Source organism: Oncorhynchus gorbuscha, linkage group LG18, assembly GCF_021184085.1.
Source record: "Oncorhynchus gorbuscha isolate QuinsamMale2020 ecotype Even-year linkage group LG18, OgorEven_v1.0, whole genome shotgun sequence".
Lineage (NCBI taxonomy): Eukaryota > Metazoa > Chordata > Actinopteri > Salmoniformes > Salmonidae > Oncorhynchus > Oncorhynchus gorbuscha.
The window spans coordinates 35,218,070-35,236,535 of record NC_060190.1 but is presented as its reverse complement, the minus strand read 5'-3'; the positions used below and the strand labels follow the sequence as shown (position 1 = coordinate 35,236,535).

Below are 18,466 nucleotides of genomic sequence, written 5' to 3'. Positions count from 1 at the left end.
AGAGGGATAAAAATATAATTTGACCACACGTGTTTCTTTTCAGAGTTGTTCACTGGCTTCCCATTTTGAGTAGAGCTTTCTTTACTTGTACTGTCCTGTACTTGGCCTACACATAATACCATAATACCATTGAGAGGTTAAACCCCGGAAGTCAATACTATTGTGACCTACTCATACACACACTCTACACACAAATATCCTCATTAGCAGACCACTATGAAAACCACTGTAATGTTCACTGTAAAGGGGTTAACATGAATTTGACAGTAATCTAGATGGAAAGTAAAATTCTTTATTTAATATTACAGTACAATTAGTGTAATCAGAATGAATGGATGGATGAAATTAATTGAGGGGATGGGTTTGTATTTCACATTATTTACTGTAATTACAAGGTATTGGAGCAAGCAGGTTTGCTACTAGGTAGTGTTCACAGCATATTAATTCATATTTGTGGTCTCAATATTTCCACACAGTCCATCAATTTGTTAGTTAGTCAGTCATGGTTGGTCTGGTGGAGTGGTTGACAGTGTGTTTGTGTTGGGGAGGGAAGGGGAAGGGGTGAGGTCTGAGCTGCTGGATGAAGGTGGCAGTTATGGTTGGTCGGTGCCGTGTCCAGTGTTGTTGCTGGTGTTGGGGCTGGGACCAGGAAAACCTGGGTTGGTGTTTTGGCGGGGTTGGTGCATGGGTCAACACCAAAGGATCAGCTTCACAGCCACAGATCTGCATGGCTTACTGAATGTGGAGGACATCCCAGGAATTGAGAATTACTATTGACCTAACCTGACATACAAAACAACCACTGCTGCCTAATCCCTTATCAACCTACCCTCTGATGCATTTATAACACTGGAAGGTTCGGATAGGTGGAAGCAAAAATCCTCCTTGACCTCTGATAGCAATTTAGTTACATTGCTTACATCTATCCAACTTTTTCTTAAGTTTAGATGTACATACACTGAACAAAAATATAAACACAACATGCAACGATTTCAAAGATTTTACTGAGTTACAGTTCATATAAAGAAGTCAGTACATTGAAATAAATACATTCGGCCCTAATCTATGGATTTCACATGACTGGGAATACAGATATGCATTTGTTGGTCAAAAAAAGGTAGGGTCGTGGATCAGAAAACCAGTCAGTATCTGGTGTGACCACCATTTGCCTCATGCAGCACGACACACCTCCTTCGTTTAGAGTTGATCAGGCTGTTGATTGTATCTGACTCCTCTTCAATGGCTGTGCGAAGTTGCTGGATATTGGCGGGAACTGGAACACGCTGTCGTACACGTCAATCCAGAGCATCCCAAACGTGCTCAATGGGTGACATTGTCTGGTGAGTTCACAGGCCATGGAAGAACTTGCAAATGTTTAGGTTCAAGGAAGTGTACAGATCCTTGCGACATCATGCTGAAACGTGATGGCGGGGGATAAATGAGTCGGCAATATGTCTCAGGATCTCGTCACGGTATCTCCGTGCATTCAAATTGCCATCGATAAATGCAACTGTGTTCATTGCCTGCCCATACCATAACCGCACCTCCACCACGGGGCACTCTGTTCACAATGTTGATGTCAGCAAACCGCTCGCCCACACAACACCATACAAGCGGTGTGCCTGGTACAGTTGAAAAAGGGATTCATCCGTGAAGAGCACACTTCCCCATTCTGTATACTTCTGGCCCTTCTTTGGACACTGTTAACAACCCTCCAGGCAAGCTTCAACGCCATACAACTCTCCTTCCGTGGACTCCAATTGCTCTTAAATACAAGTCAAACTAAATGCATGCTCTTCAACCGATCGCTACCTGCACCTTCCCGCCTGTCCAACATCACTACTCTGGACGGCTCTGACTTAGAATACGTGGACAACTACAAATACTTAGGTGTCTGGATAGACTGTAAACTCTCCTTCCAGACCCATATCAAACATCTCCAATCAAAGTTAAATCTAGAATTGGCTTCCTATTTCGCAACAAAGCATCCTTCACTCATACTGCCAAACATACCCTTGTAAAACTGACCATCCTACCAATCCTCGATTTTGGCGATGTCATTTACAAAATAGCCTCCAATACCCTACTCAACAAATTGGATGCAGTCTATCACAGTGCAATCCATTTTGTCACCAAAGCCCCATATACTACCCACAATTGCGACCTGTACGCTCTCGTTGGCTGGCCCTCGCTTCATACTCGTCGCCAAACCCACTGGCTCCATGTCATCTACAAGACCCTGCTAGGTAAAGTCCCCCCTTATCTCAGCTCGCTGGTCACCATAGCATCTCCCACCTGTAGATCACGCTCCAGCACGTATATCTCTCTAGTCACCCCCAAAACCAATTCTTTCTTTGGCCGCCTCTCCTTCCAGTTCTCTGCTGCCAATGACTGGAACGAACTACACAAATCTCTGAAACTGGAAACACTTATCTCCCTCACTAGCTTTAAGCACCAACTGTCAGAGCAGCTCACAGCACCTGTACATAGCCCACCTATAATTTAGCCCAAACAACCTCTTTCCCTACTGTATTTAATTAATTAATTTTGCTCCTTTGCACCCCATTATTTTTATTTCAACTTTGCACATTCTTCCATTGCAAATCTACCATTCCAATGTTTTACTTGCTATATTGTATTTTGCCACCATGGCCTTTTTTTGCCTTTACCTTCCTTATCTCACCTCATTTGCTCACGTCGTATATAGACTTGTTTACACTGTATTATTGACTGTGTTTGTTTTACTCCATGTGTAACTCTGTATCTGTCGAACTGCTTTGCTTTATCTTGGCCAGGTCGCAATTGTAAATGAGAACTTGTTCTCAACTTGCCTACCTGGTTAAATAAAGGTGAAATGAAAATAAATAAAAATTCCCCAGCCTGCCAGCGGCCATCAAAGGTGAGCATTTACCACTCAAGTTGGTTAGGTCGCCAAACTGCAGTCAGGTTAAGACAACGAGCACACAGGTGAGATTCCCTGAGACGGTTTGAGTTTGTGCAGAAATTCTTTTTTTGTGCAAACCCAGTTCCAACAGCTGTCCGGGTGGCTGGTCTCAGACAATCCCACAGGTGAAGAAGCCGGGTGCGGAGGTCCTGGGCTGGCCTGGTTACACATGGTCTGCGGTTGAGGCAGGTTGAACCTCGTGCTAGATTCTTTAAAACAACGGAGACTGCTTATGGTATAGAAACTAATACTAATTTACCTGGCAACAGCTCTAGTGGACATTACTTCACTCAGCATGCCAATTACACACTCCCTCAATACTTGAGACATCTGTGGCATTGTGTTGCGTGACAAAACTGCACATGTTAGTGGCCTTTCTGCCCCAGCACAAGGTGCACCTGTGTAATGATCATGATTTTTTTTAAATCAGCTTCTTAATATGCCACACCTGTCAGGTGGATGGATTATCTCAGCTAAGGAGAAATGCTCACCTACAGAGATGTAAACAGATTTCTACACAAACTTGAGAAATAAACTTTTGTGCATATGGAAAACAATTCTGGGATATTTTATTTCAACACATGACACGAACAATTTACATGTTGGATTTATATTTTTGTTCATTGTTTATAAAGGGATAAGGATTTGGGGTTGGGCATGACTCTTCAAAACAGTGCAACCTAGTGGGCAAACAAATAACTGCAACCTTAGTTATGAAATGCAATAGCTCCATCTTCTGGCAAAAAAAATTCACTTTAGTTTTACTTCATAGGTAGTAACATTACAGTTACAGGGCAGTGAACACAAACATCAGTACAGAGGTTGTTGCAGCTCTCTTATCCTTTAATGTGTTGTCAATACAGAGGATGTACAGATGTTTATTTTGTACAAACATGGAACAAAATACAAAATAAATACAGTGTCAAAATTTCAGAAATCCCATTAGAGAATATAGAAGACCCACAAGTCTGACTTCTACCCTAAAAAGCTAGGTTATTTCTATTAAAATGGCACAAATGATCTAGATCAGTGTCTTTTGATGACTGATATTACTAAAACCTTCCCTTTGTAAATAACTACAGAGGCCAAGGCGGTATGAACGGCACTGTGTGGATTGCACAATGTCTGCATTTCCCTCAAATCACAACTCATAAGTCAATGACATTAATTACAAATGTTAGTGCAAAGCAACAAAAAAAAATCAAGTTCCATTCACTTCACATAGAGCTGGACAGACTTTGCACGTCATCCCCACATAACCATCAAACGCAATCATTGCCGAAATTAAATGTAGGACCAATGTAAATAAGTGAGGGGGGGAAAAGAAGCATTATTCAAAAAATACAGCAGGATTCACCACATTTTGGCACCTACATGTTGCCACTTGTTACTTGGCGGCGCCATGATTAAGTCTAGCTTGTCCAGTGGTGCCAAATAAAAAGCAGCAAATCTAGGACCCGTGTTTGTATAAAAATGACTCTGGTAGAGAAGCTGCATTAAATATATTTTTCTTAACACACAGAAGCCATAAATTAGCTTTAATTTTAAATTTTTATTGACCAATGAATGTAGGTAAAAAATAAAATAAAAGTATAAATAATGACTTTTCTAAAGTTGCCTTATCCCATTCAAACAACATTTTTGAGAAGAGTCAAATACATAGGGAACTTAGTGTTGTAGTTGTTTGAATGGTCACCTCCACAATACACAAATTTAAAAAAAGTTTGGCTAAATTTTCCAAGATATCCACAAAAATACCACTTCTCTGCAGGTTGTTGAGCAAACATACACCAACCAGCACTGTCGAGGACTATAGGCACTGACCATTTGAATAACTAAAACAGACAGCCGTTACTAAAAACTTGTTACATCAACTTGACTGTAGCCAAAATAACTTGGTTACTCTTTGAGAGTAAGTACTCTCTTAACCAGATACTGATATTTGGTGTAAATTACCAAGGCACTTTTCATATGGTTAACAAAATAATGACAAAAAAGCCATACCACACGTCAAAGAGGAACGCATTGTACATCAGTAACGACTGCAATCAAGTAGCTAACACAGCTCTAACGAGTTAAGTGCACCAAAGCAATACGCTTTCAGACACAGAAACGCAACATCAATGTATCTATGAGGTCCGTTTCAAAACACGCAGTAGTAGTGGAATATTAGGGAGTTACTTAAAGGCCAGTAGTTAAATTGTTAATTATTTGAAAGGGCCAAATTTAGACCTGAAAGGCAACCTAGAACAGGGGCTTTCAACATGACCTTTGACATCTCCTTTAACAAATTCATGGGAAAGGAGGAGACCTCCAGACAGGCAATTACTGTATGTCAACCCAGCATTACTGAACATCCTCATATGAATCAAATATAGGGAACAGTTCAGCTACAGTAGGTTGTCTGCAAGCCCTGTTTTGTGGTAGGCCTATGTGATCGAAAGCACCTGTTCTAGAGGAACCGACCAAATCAAACATGTTGGATATCACAAATACCCAGATCCCTATCAGTATTCAACTCAAGCCACGTTCACAGTAACTGAACACATTTTATGTACAGTAAAGGCACTTAGTTTGGAAGGGAAATTCCATTTAAAAAAGTTTAAAAAATAGTTGTGATCACTCTAAATTGGGGTAGTGTTGAGTGCAGCTAGCAAATCAATCATATTAACTGACCAATTCTATGAAAAGTAGATAAACAACAACCTGGGTTCACTGTGTTGAAAGTTAGAGATGGGCAACTAACTACTATCCCTCAGCTTGAGCCGAACATTCGTCATTGAAAAGGGGCCTGTGCTGTTGGTGGTTAAAAAAATAAATTTTGCTCTACATTTTAGTTTCTTTGCTAATAGGGTTACACTGTCAGTCCCAAGCACCTTGGCAATTGGTTTGAACTGTAGAGGTGGAGCTTCTGTGTGCCAATTAAGAGCTGGGGACTCCACCCTCCATGGTGGTTGCTGGGTTGAAGTCTTTGTGGAATGGAGTCTCCTTAAAGATGAACCAACAGTTACCTGCCCACAGGATGAGGTTCAGAAACCCGGAAATCTTGACAGAGGAGGAAAAGTACGAAACAAAGACAAAACACAGGACACAAAGGAATTACAAATGCTACCCTATACCTGTAGGCCTGTCATTCACGCTCGACTTGCACATTCACATTGAGAATTAGCTATAAAATGCAGAACACTCTGAATGAAATGTATTACAATATCAAATTGCTCACCACAGAGGCATTGAGTTTTCCCATGGACGGGTACTCTCCAGGTAAGCACTGGGGCTGGCAGGCCTCAACCAGGTGTCCTGGGTTGGTGGCCCACTTCACATCAGTCAGGCCCTTACCCCAGGCAGAGGAGGACACCAGCCACAGGAAGGCAAAGGCAGCAGTCACCAACAGGTCCTGGGAGAAACACAGGGCTATATCATCACTATATTACCATGTTGGAGAGGACAGAGGTAGCTTTCCAATCATAAATATCATTACAACGATAAGGCTAACGCCTTAACTATTATAAAAATGGTTCTCCAGCTATTCTACAACAATACTGCAGTAGTAATAATAGTCTACTACACAGTAACTAACATACCAGTGGTAAACAAGATATTATGGTATATTTAGACTCACAAAGGTGGGTCCGCGGCCCTCGCGGTACACATGCTGGTAGCCCAGGTAGAGCACCAGGGTGGCGGTGCAGTACAGGAAGCCCAAGACACCGACACTGACATAGAACTCGGCTGAGGAGGAGTAGTCGCCCTGGAGGTAGGTCGCATTCGCAGCGCTGCTGTTACACACGGGCACCATGTAAGGGCCGTAGCTAGACAACCTAGAGAGTAGTGAGGCGGTTGAGAAACAAAACCAAATCTATAAAATCAACTGCATGGCACGAATGCATTTCAACCACAAAAACACTTATGAGTCAAGAGTCAGAGACAAAGAAAATGATGGTGGGAAGATTGGTTTGTTTTTTTCCATGTGTGAATGCAAGCATATCACAACCAGCTTAAGAGTAAATAGAAAATGCTATTTGGAATTACTTGCTACACATCTCTCGGCCCTTCAGCAGATTTTACACAACTTTTGTCAGGAATAGGCTTATTGTGAAGACCATTAGGTAGGCATTATAAAAGAAGAAATCACAAAAACAGAAAGACAATTACAGTAATGTTGTTAATTTGCAGCTCCATCTGTGAGGGATAACAGGTTTTACCTGAAGGGGTAGCTGAACCCTGCCCTTACGGTCTTGGTCTCCTCCCCCGCACATTTCACAAGGATTTGGGTCACCCCAGAATAACCCCCCGTGGTGGCAAAGGCAAAGATGGTGAACACCTGCACAGAGAGAGGAGAGTCAGGGTGCATCTCAATGGCCTGTCGCTTCCTTTCCTCATCCCTTTGCCTTAACCTGCACTGATCTAGGGCGCATCATTCTCATACCCGAGTGGGCAGCTAAGAAAATCTTTCCTGTAAGGATGACTTGTTGTCAGAGGCCTAGGCTGTGTTTTCAGATAGGTAGAGTGGAAGAGACAAGGAATGACAGGTCCTTTACAATTCCTCTTGCTGGTATCAAAACCTAGATGCCATTGCCTACTGTTGTTCCTTTGAGCAAGGTACTTAAACACCCCCCCCCACAACAGCTCCCCGGGTGCAGTGTGGTAGCCCCCACACCTTTCCAAAAATATACACAACCGTTCAAAAGTTGGGGTCACTTAAAAATATTATTGTTTTTGAAAGAAAAGCCATTAAAATAACATCAAATTGAATCATAAATACAGTGTAGACTTTCTTAATGTCGGAAATTTCTGTTGTAGCTGGAAACAGCTGATCTTTAATGGAATATCTACATAGGCCTATTATCAGCAACCATCACTCCTGTGTTCCAATGGCACCTTGTGTAAGCTAATCCAAGTTTCTCATTTCAAAAGGCTAATTGATCATTAGAAAACCCTTTTGCAATTATGTTAGCACAGCTGAAAACTGTTCTGATTGAAGAAGCAATAAAACTTCTTGGACTAGTTGAGCATCTGGAGCATCAACATTTGTGGGTTCAATGACAGGCTCAAAATGGCCAGAAACAAAGAAGTTTCTTCTGAAACTCGTCAGTCTATTCTTGTTCAGTCTACACCAGCAAGAGGACAAGTACATTATTGTGTCTAGTTTGAGAAACAGACGCCTCAAGTCCTCAACTGGCAGCTTCATTAAATAGTACCCGCAAAACACCAGTCGACGTCAAGAGTGAAGAGGCGACTCCGGGATGCTGACCTTCTTGGCAGAGTTCCTCTGTCCAATGTCTGTTTTTTCCCCCATCTTATAATCCTTTATTTTTATTGTCCAGTTTGAGATATGGCGCTTTCTTTGCAACTCTGCCTAGATGACCATCATCCAGGAGTCGCCTCTTCACTGTTGACGTCGAGACGGGTGTTTTGAGGGTACAATTTCACGAAGCTGCCAGTTGAGGACTTTTCAAGCATCTGTTTCTCAAACTAGACACAAATGTACTCGTCTTCTTGCTCAGTTGTGGACCGGGGCCTCCCACTCCTCTTTCTATTCTGGTTAGAGTCAGTTTGCACTGTTCTCTGAAGCGAGTAGTACACAGCATTGTACGAGATCTTCAGTTTCTTGGTATTTTCTCACATGGAATAGCCTTAATTTCTTAGAACAAGAATAGACTGACGAGTTTCAGAAGAATGTCCTTGTTTCTGGCCATTTTGAGCCTGTAATCGTTTGGGGTCACTTAGACCCGTTCCTCTGAACAGTAGTGCATATGAGTGTTTTTCAGATGGGATGGGTTAAAAGACAAAGTCAAATTCTGGTTGGACACTTGACCAATAAAGTGATCGTAAATCTCCCCTGATTTAGTCATTCAGTTGTATTAACACCTTCACAAACATATCCTAATATAACCTACATAAGACAGTATATAGCTATATTTAACTCGCACTCCACACGCTCATCTCCATCATAGCTGTTCTGAGCTCTGGTTCTGTAACTTACAACAAGAGGAGGGAGAGCAATGTTCCAACGGGCAGGACGTGGAGCCATTTGAAGTGGTAAGATGTTCCTGCTGCAGCAAAGTTAACAGGCCTGAGAAACTGTCATAAAGCGTGGGGATTGGTGACTCAGCAAGAAAAACACCAACTCCAGCAGAACACCCCACTGGGTTCAGGTCTGACAGGAAGAGGCCCACCGACATTGCCCACATCACCAGCCAACATTCTGAAAACCTGACTTGGCAGAACTATGGGGATCTCACCTCAACCACCCTGGTAACCACTTCCTCTGCTCATAGCTGAGTAGTGGGGAGAGATTAAGGGGTGGGGAGAATGGCGCACACATCCGCAAGCTAAAACATACACCACTATCTCCCCCCCGGAGTAAGAGTTTCCCTGTGCTTGACCTTTTTCCCACTCTGCTCACCACATCAGCTTCCCCTACAGCATCCTCTTGTCATACAGGAAACTCCCTCAGTGAGTGCTGAGAGAGCGAACTGACTAACACTGACTGGCTCCGAACAGCAGAATCTGACTGACTAGGGGTGCATTGAGGGCTCAAGTTGAGCAAGGCGAGGTGCAGAATCGCTGATCTGTAATGAGGAGTTATCTGAGATGCAAGGTGACTTGAGGATCAGTGATTCTTTACAGTATGACAGCAATGTAGTAGTCCATCTCCAAACACACTACCCACTGGTGCTCACTGGTTGAATCAACGTCGCTTCCCACTCCATTTCGATGAAATGACATTGACCCAATGTGGAACAGACATTGAATTGACATCGCTGCTCAGTAGGTAGGTCTTCGAGGCTACTGAGTGCAGCGAGGGGATTCCTATGATAATGGGTGGGAATAAGTAGCCGAATTGGTCATTATAAAGATGGTTAACGCAGTGACAGTTAGCGAACACAAGTAATAGACAAAAGGATATAAACTATATAGCTCTCTGTATCCATCTCTCCAAGTTACTCCTCTTCCCCTAGGTGTAAAAATAAAACTTTGGGAATAACACACCTTCTGGAACTACAGAAATAAACCTGTCTGGTGGGCTGATTGCATAGACTAATAAATAAAAAAAACGAGTGCCTATCTATACATAGAGTAGAATTATGTTGCTGCCCAAACTTTGATCAATGAGGGGATTCAATTATCTGGCCCAGGTTTCCCCGGTGGGAGGAGTTTGTATCAGGTGAAAAGTGATTGCATTCGTTTTGAAACCGGCCAGTTTCACACGAGTGAGCAAAAAGGCCCGTTTTTCCCCATTCACTTATCAAGAGAACATCCCTGGTCATTCCGACTACCTCTGACCTGGCAGACTCACGAAACACAAATGCTTTATTTGTAAATGATGTCTGGCTATCCATAAAAAAATACAAGAAAATTGTGCTGTCTGGTTTGCTTAATATAAGCACTTTATAAAGTTTTACATTTTTACTTTTGATACTTATGTATATTTAATATCACAACATGACCGAGGGACACAGGTTACGGTTCTAATTGTGAAGGGCGCTCCTCCCTCACCACTTTTGCCGTTCACATCATGGGCCTTAGAACGGTGCACAGTAGTTCAGCTTAAACTAACTCTACCCATATTCCCTTGTTAGGTGCTTGAGGCAGCGTTCCAACGAATAGGTGCTTGTAAGCAGATCCCTCCTCCAATGAAAACATCTGATAGGGCCGTGTAGCACGTCCCAACATCCTTTTCAGAATAATGCCCGTTCTGAATATAGTCCCAACTCCAAAGTTGGCTGAGGCACGTTCCCACATGATCACAATGAAACAATTTACATAACAGTTCAACGGTGCATCAGAAACCATGAGGTTTTCAGGGACCGTGACATATTGAAGTCACTAACAGATACAATATAGACTTGCAATCAAGGACAGTGTCTTTTCCAACAGAGTATCAACACAAGACAACAGTTCCTGAAGTGTAAAATACTGGTCATTTCAGTGGCAGAGCCAAACAGGGAAGAAAACTTTTCAGTGATAAACTACTACGATGGAACTTTGTGGGAATTGGTTTCATCTTTCAGGTGTTTGGCACAGTAAAACATTTCTGAGCTTTCATATCACCACCCCCACCAAACCCCATTCCAACAATCCCCCAGCTCAGCCACCCTCCAAATAAACCCTCCACTATGCAGTTTCCTGAGTAAGTAACACACCCAACCTCCCTGACTGAGAATGGGAGCACACAGGCTAGTACATTCATATAGTTTGTTTAGATGAGAGTTAAGGGATATGGGGAAGTTAGCAAGCCTTTGTTATACAAGCTGGTGCCTCAAAGAGTATGGCTTGTATCGTTGTCATGGCATATTGAATAAGCTATTACTTAAATACTGGAAGTCAAATGATACCCCAACGTTAAGAAGATTTAAGATTCAAATGGGTTTTTTAAATATAGAAAAAAATCTTGCAGACAAATAACATATCACATTTTGAAGCCATATGGGGCAGAGTCCGACAAGCTTTACAAAGAACATTAGGTGTGGATAAGATGGAAGCAAGTGTGTTAATGTATGTATGCAAATGTTAAGTTATTGTTTTTGTCTATGTAGGTTTTTGTTTATTATATAAAAAAGGAAAACTAGACTGAACAAAATATAAAAACGCAACATGCAACAATTTCTAAGATTTTACTGAGTTACAGCTCATAGGAGGAAATCAGTGAATTTAAATAAAATCTTTGGGCCCTAATCTATGGATTTCACATGACTGGGCAGACGTGTAACCACACTACCCCCAAGGACCTCCACATCCAGCTGCATCACCTGTGGGATCGTTTAAAAACTAATTCTGGTTGGCTGGGCCTGGCTCCCCAATGGGTGGTTCTTGGAGGTCATATGCCTACCCATTGGGGAGCCAGGCCCAGGCAACCAGAATTAGTTTTTAAACGATCCCACAGGTGATGCAGCTGGATGTGGAGGTCTTTGGGGGTAGCGTGGTTACACATCTGCGGTTGGACGTACTGCCAAATTCTCTAAAAAGATGTTGAAGGCGGTTTATGGTAGAGAAATGAATAGTGATGCACAATATATCGGTTAACATATTGGAATCTGCCGTTATTAGCCAAAAATGCCAACATCAGTATTGGCCAAATGTCTAGTTTTACGCCGACGTTAAAATCCGATGTCAAAGCTACCTATAAAACGTAGGTACATGACTTAATGACGCCAAGTAAAAGTTTGCGCTCCACGTGCAACACATCATTCATAACTTAGCCCACAACTCAAAGGCGAAATCCATTAAAGCCAAGATAATGGAATGCATTGCCCTTGACAATCAACCGTTCTCTGTCGTGGGTGATGTTGGTTTTCGCCAACTGGTCAAGCACCGGCACACACCACCAAGTGCGATGCATACTATGGAACGCCGTTTGGATCTTTGTGTGTCAAAAAAATACAGTAGCACTGTCAAAGCTGTACAAAAAAACGTCTGCAAACAAGCAAACACCGGCCACGAGCGATGCGTTTACAATACCCTGTTGGTAATAAAGCATCACTTGTTTGACCGCAATTTCTGGGGTAGCTAGCTTTAGCTTGGTACCTAGCTAGCACCAATACAACCAGTCTGAAAACAATGACCAGTACAAACTGCAGTCATTTTCACTATTTTTAGCAATGATTTAGGAATCCTTGTAAGTATTAGCTAGGTTGCCACTTGTTGTTCGCCAATTAAAATTGAACTTTAGTTCAAGAAAATAAATAGCTAGCCAGCTACTTAACCCTGTTGCCCAAAGCTAACGTTATTAGGCAGCCAGCTAGCTTCATCTGGCTAGTGAGGCTCGACTGGGCAGGGAAGCTAGACACAATAAGGATTCGGCGTAATAGTATAATTTGCGGTTTGCCTTCAAAATAAAAAGTATATAAATCAAGTAAATGCAAATTAATACAAATAGTCGAGTTATGCCATGCTTTTATTTTGAAGGCTAACCTTCAAAAAGTACACTATTGTGGCTTGCGTCACATAGATGGGTCCGACAATTAATCAAATAAGAACAGTCTTATAAATTAGAGCAATTTTAAAACGACACCTAGCTATATAGTTACCTAGCTACCTATAGCTACTGAAACACATGTTTTTCTGTTTTGGGGGAAGAACATTGTTTGCATCCATGAGCTAGATAGCTTTTTATTTTAATGACCAGCACTGTAGGACTGAGAGTCAACTTTACCAGCATCATAGCATACACATCGATGAATCGTTGTGACATATGAAATACAAGTGATTGATTACACCTGTGCAATACCTACGTAAAAAAATGTTTTATGTGACATGAAGTCATATTCAATTCCTGATTAGTCAACAAGCTTATTTGACACGGCAAATAGTATTATTTGACACGTTAGTGTTCTTTGCCGTCTCTTTTTTTGACACACAAAGACCCAACCGGCTTTCCATAGAAATCCTGGTTGAGAATGAAGCGACTGAACAATGAAACAGCACATAAAGTGAAAGAAATAGGTTTTTGATTATGTTTTACTGGTAATGGAGATGTAAATGCCAACAAAATAACCTTTGTCAGTGTGTGTGTGTGTAACCTTTATATAGCTATGCAAGTCAGTTAAGAACAAATGTTGATTTAAAATGACGGCCCGGACGATGCTGGGCCAATTGTGCGATGCCCTATGGGACTCCCAATCACAGCCAGATGTGATACAGCCTGGATTCAAACCAGGGAGTATAGTGACGCTTCTCGCACTGAGATGCAGTACCTTAGACCGCTGCGTCCATGTGTGTTAACTATTTAACTGTACGAGAATGCTTAAAAGGCCACAAATTTAAATATCGGTATCATTTTTGGGGGGCAAGGAAAATATTGGATATTGGTATCGGCCAAAAATGTCACATCACTAGAAATTAACATTAAATAATCTGGCAACTGATCTGGTGGACATTCCTGCAGTCACCATGCCAAATGCACACCCCCTCAACACTTCTGTGGCATTGTGTTGTGTAACAAAACTGTACATTTTAGAGTGGCCTTTTATTGTCACTAGCGCAAGGTGCACCTGTGTAATGATAATGCTGTTTAATCTGCTTCTTGATATGCCACACCTGTCAGTTGAATGGATTATTGTGGCAAAAGGGAAACGTAAACTAATTTGGCATGTAAACTAATTTGTAAAACAAAATTGGAGTGAAAATAAGCTTTTTGTGCATATGGAACACTCCTGGGATCTTTTATTTCAGCTCATGAAACCAACACTTTACATGTTCCCTTTATGATTTGTACTGAACAAAAATATAAAGCAGCCACAAAACATAGCAGGGATACATGTTGCCTTATTTGAACTCTTCTTCCCTCATACCATGCAGCAGTATGCAGGCCATGGTTTTGCACCAGGATCACTGGTGTATATAAAGTAAACCCTGCCTCCACTCCCTCTGCACTGACGCTCTGAGAATGTTGTGTTGCAGCGTTGGCCAGGATTTACAGTGCATTTCTTGGTAACTGGCCACTCCCCTCTCTGGCCAAAGCGGCATGTTGCTGGCTGGCACAGGACAGAGGGAAGGGAGAGGGGGGGGGGGGGTAGTCACTAATGCTAGAATGGACCAGAGTGGAATTATGGTCAAAGAACATAAGCCCTTTCTAATTAATTTAGGGTGAGGGTAAAGTTACTGGTTAACATAAAGCTTAGAGGTTTTGTCCTGGATTGGATACAAACTCCAACCTAAAAGATAACGTCTGTCTTAATTACCTACAGGGCTCTGTCACTGGCCGATCTACTAAAACACACACACACACCTTAAGCATACACAGACAGTACATTAACGGCCGTCAACAGTTAGCCTAACGCACAGGCACATGCACGCAGTAACGGCAGTCTGAATGTAGTGCATACAAAAACAATACCAGTACTGTACAGAGTACACACTCGAACAGATATGCATGTGTATACAGTAGGACCTATACAGAAACCCGAAAACCGAATGCCCATGGATCAGAACCAGAGGTCCTCCTCCTTGTATCCTGAGCCAGCTACTCAGTCAAGTTATAAAGTTCATGAATCCAAGCTATTTCTGTTGCAGCTGCTGACATTCACTTTGGCCAGCCGGCTACACCTCTAAAAAGTAACTTCACATAACATCCCTGCTCGAAATTGCACACTATCAGCTAATTAGCTAAATACCTCTTACACAGTGCAGTATATGTAAGTCGGCCTTCCAATGTGCTGGGCTGGGCATTTCCTGCATATTTTTTTAGGGTCAAATTTAAACATTATTTGAGTTAACTTAACTTGTGATCTGTTTGATTTGGGTTGAATTATACTGACTTGGAGGTGATTCTTTGCTGTATAAGCAGCTAAAGCAAACCGAGAAATCAGCTAGTGACAAACTATGGACATTCAAGAGTCATTGAACTTCACATCAAGTCACTAAAGTGCTCTACAGAAATGTAGCTCAAGGAGGCAGCACTGTGAAAAAGCCGTCATTCAGTTATTTCATAAAGCAAGCCCATGTTAGGAAATAAGTAGCTACCTGCCCTGTATATCATAAGTGGAATTTCCATGTCCTTGTACTCATGGCGGTAACAAATTAGGTCAGGTGCCTAGTTGCCCTGGTTACTAATGAGCACGAGGAACTTGCAAATTGGGTTTGCACTGCGTATGGAATCCATTAGCCTTCTAGCTCTCAGTTTGTGGTCACAATAATGCTGACACTATCTGCAACAACTTTGTTCCGGTCATCGAAATACCAATATACCACTCTAAGGCCAGATCTAGCTAGGTCATAGGTAGTAAAGCATCAGTCTACACTCAGACATTAAATTATACCACACTATTTTTTAATACTTATTTTGGCCTTCCTGACGGGCCACCCCCAGGTGTTGAGGGTAGGCAACAACACATCTGCCACGCTGATCCTCAACACTGGGGCCCCTCCCGGGTGCATGCTTAGTCCCCTCCTGTACACCCTGTCACCCATGACTGCGTGGCCAGGCATGACTCAAACACCATCATTAAGTTTGCTCATGACAATTAACAGTGGTAGGCCTGATCACCAACAACGAGACAGCCTTTAGGGAGGTCAGAGACTTTCTGTATCTATGGACATGACCCAGTTGTTCATTCTAAACTTTCCATTGCATACTGGCTGGCAAAGTTCTTATCCCTTGCTTGCTAGCTAGCCAAATACAGCTAACTTAGTCATGTTAAACAGTGCAGCCAAAATAACAGTAACTGCATAAGCTGTTTTCTGTTGACATTTATTTGGATACATCCATAACAATGAACTAATGAGGCATGATTTCATCTGGCATAGAAAATGTTCACTAGTCAGGAGACTGTTGTTCAGAGGAGATAGCCAACAACACAGCTAATACAATCACGTCAAACTGAAGCTGAAAATACTAAACTAGCTGCACTTTGTTTCGTTTGACCTTTTTTTTCAATTGACATTTCTTTGTATATATGAAAATGATGCCAGCTGATTGATGGCTTCGATTGGCTGAGAAACGCTGCTTGCATGTCTGTTTCCTCCCGACTCTCGACACGTTTATTACTACCGGACTGCTGGATATCGAATTTGAAGATTGAAACAATGTTGCAAATGTCAGAGAGGCAGACACCAAAGTTTACACAAATCTCTGCTTTTGAAAACTAAAATGTTAGTCTAAAAGAAATGTGAGATAACGTCTAGGTACTTTTTATAGTGGAGATCAAGTTTATACATTGACTGGCTGGGCTGATGAGACAGTGGATTGCGCAGACAGGTGGAACAAAGTAAATGGCATTTTAAAATCATAGATTTATCTGGTGGTAACTTGTGGAAAAGAAACTGTCAAATGCAGTTTCAACCAATCAGTACTAGAACCAACAGTTGTAACCAATTCACGAAATGTGTGTATATCGGTACTGAGAAATTCAATGGCTGCAGTTAATTCTTACACTTTGTTTGAATTGCTTTCGAATGCAAAAGTCCAATTTAAAACAGTAATTTATTACATTGATTTTCATAATAGAAAGTTAACTAATGTTTTGGTTAGCTAAACTAGCAAGTATGTTTGGATACCAAGGAAACAAGTCTAGCTACCTATTTAGTACACTTGCTTGCTAACTTGTGGATGTTTAATACATTTTAACACAGCAAATGTGTTAATTTATAGAGATGGTATAAAAGGTTTCATCAACTTGGTACTATGCATTCACTTGAAAATAATGCAACTCCATGTAAGGTTAGTTCCACTCCGCAAGCGGGGTCGTGAAACACACTTTGCACGTCGTTCATTATTTTCCATAGAACGCATAGTTAGACAGAGTCGTTGATTATGCCTTACATAACGTTTACTATAACAACCCAAAACTCAAGTGCAAGATCATCTTGAAGGGGCGACTTGCTACGAGTCCTAGCTAACCAAAATAGACAGTCGCTGAAAAGGGTGTTGCCCGATGAGATCTACGCACGAAGCTTTGGTGTTTGAGATTGTAGCTCGCCAACGTTAGCTAGCAGAGAGCTATATTTTAAGACAGCCTACACTTGCTCAACTACTGAATAATGTTAAAAGTAGGTAGCTCGTTAACGTTAACTGAAAAGCCAGCAACATTAACCAATAATGACTAGCTAGTGAAAAGTGCTTGTTTGCCAGCTTCAAGACAAGAGAGATATTAATAGATTGCACCACATATTTTGGTTAAGATATCTAATTAAGGATATCTTACCCATTCTAGAACCCGAATAAATCCCAGAGGTTCTTTCAACGGTCCCAGGTCAAGTCTGAATCCCGAAAGCAGTTTCTGAAGTTGTAAAAAAGACGAAGACAAAACATCTGAATCATGACGGTTGTCAGGAATTATTTCGATCAAATTATTTGGGTTTGCAAAACTAGCTAGCTAACTGGCAAAAACATATTTACGAATGTTTGTCACCTTCACCATTACAGTAGATAGCTAACGTTGGCTAGCTCGTGTCAGCCGACCCACCTGAATAAATTCCATGTTCGATTTTCAGAAGTTTTGTTCGTTAAGTTCCCTTTACTGGAAGAAAACGTATATTCTCCCAAAGCAACAATCTTGTACTTGGACGAACCTCTGGTTTACATTCGACTGAATTTTGGCAGGCAGCAGATGTTGTAAAACTGCTGTCAAACTTTCTAAAATGTATAGGCACACGTGACAAGCAACTTGTTTTTCTTCTTCTTTGGTATAATGGCGATCGTACATTTTGTCTGTGCATGCCGCCACCTACTGTGCAGGAGTGTTGTCGATCATGATACATTTTGTTATAAGTAAGAGGGAAATGAACAAATTCCACCATCAACAACCCCTACACCACAGAAGGCTGCTGAAGGGAGGACGGCTCATAATAATGACCGGAACGGAGCAAATGGAATGGCATCAACTACATGGAAACTATGTATTTGATGTATGATGTATGTGTGATACCATTCCCCTTATTCAACTCCAGCCTTTACCACGAGCCCATCCTCCCCAATTAAGGTGTGACAAACCTCCTGTGACCTACACCTATTGACCACTAAACCATAACAAAAAACATTACCCCATTCCACTACTTTGACCCTAACTGATTCTACAT

At 41.7% G+C, this 18,466-nt stretch overlaps 1 protein-coding gene across 1 annotated transcript; it reads right to left on the bottom strand.

Moving 5' to 3' along the window:
- Window positions 1–3,766: 3,766 nt before the first annotated feature.
- Window positions 3,767–18,053, bottom strand: sypl2a (synaptophysin-like 2a). Its single transcript, XM_046311705.1, has 6 exons — window positions 17,854–18,053; window positions 17,593–17,667; window positions 7,150–7,268; window positions 6,567–6,765; window positions 6,168–6,341; window positions 3,767–5,989 (listed from the first exon to the last, which is right to left on the bottom strand). Exons 1-6 carry the CDS (start codon window positions 17,866–17,868, stop codon window positions 5,867–5,869), a joined length of 705 nt encoding a protein of 234 aa, XP_046167661.1. The 5' UTR covers window positions 17,869–18,053; the 3' UTR covers window positions 3,767–5,866.
- Between the last annotated feature and the right edge of the window lie 413 nt (window positions 18,054–18,466).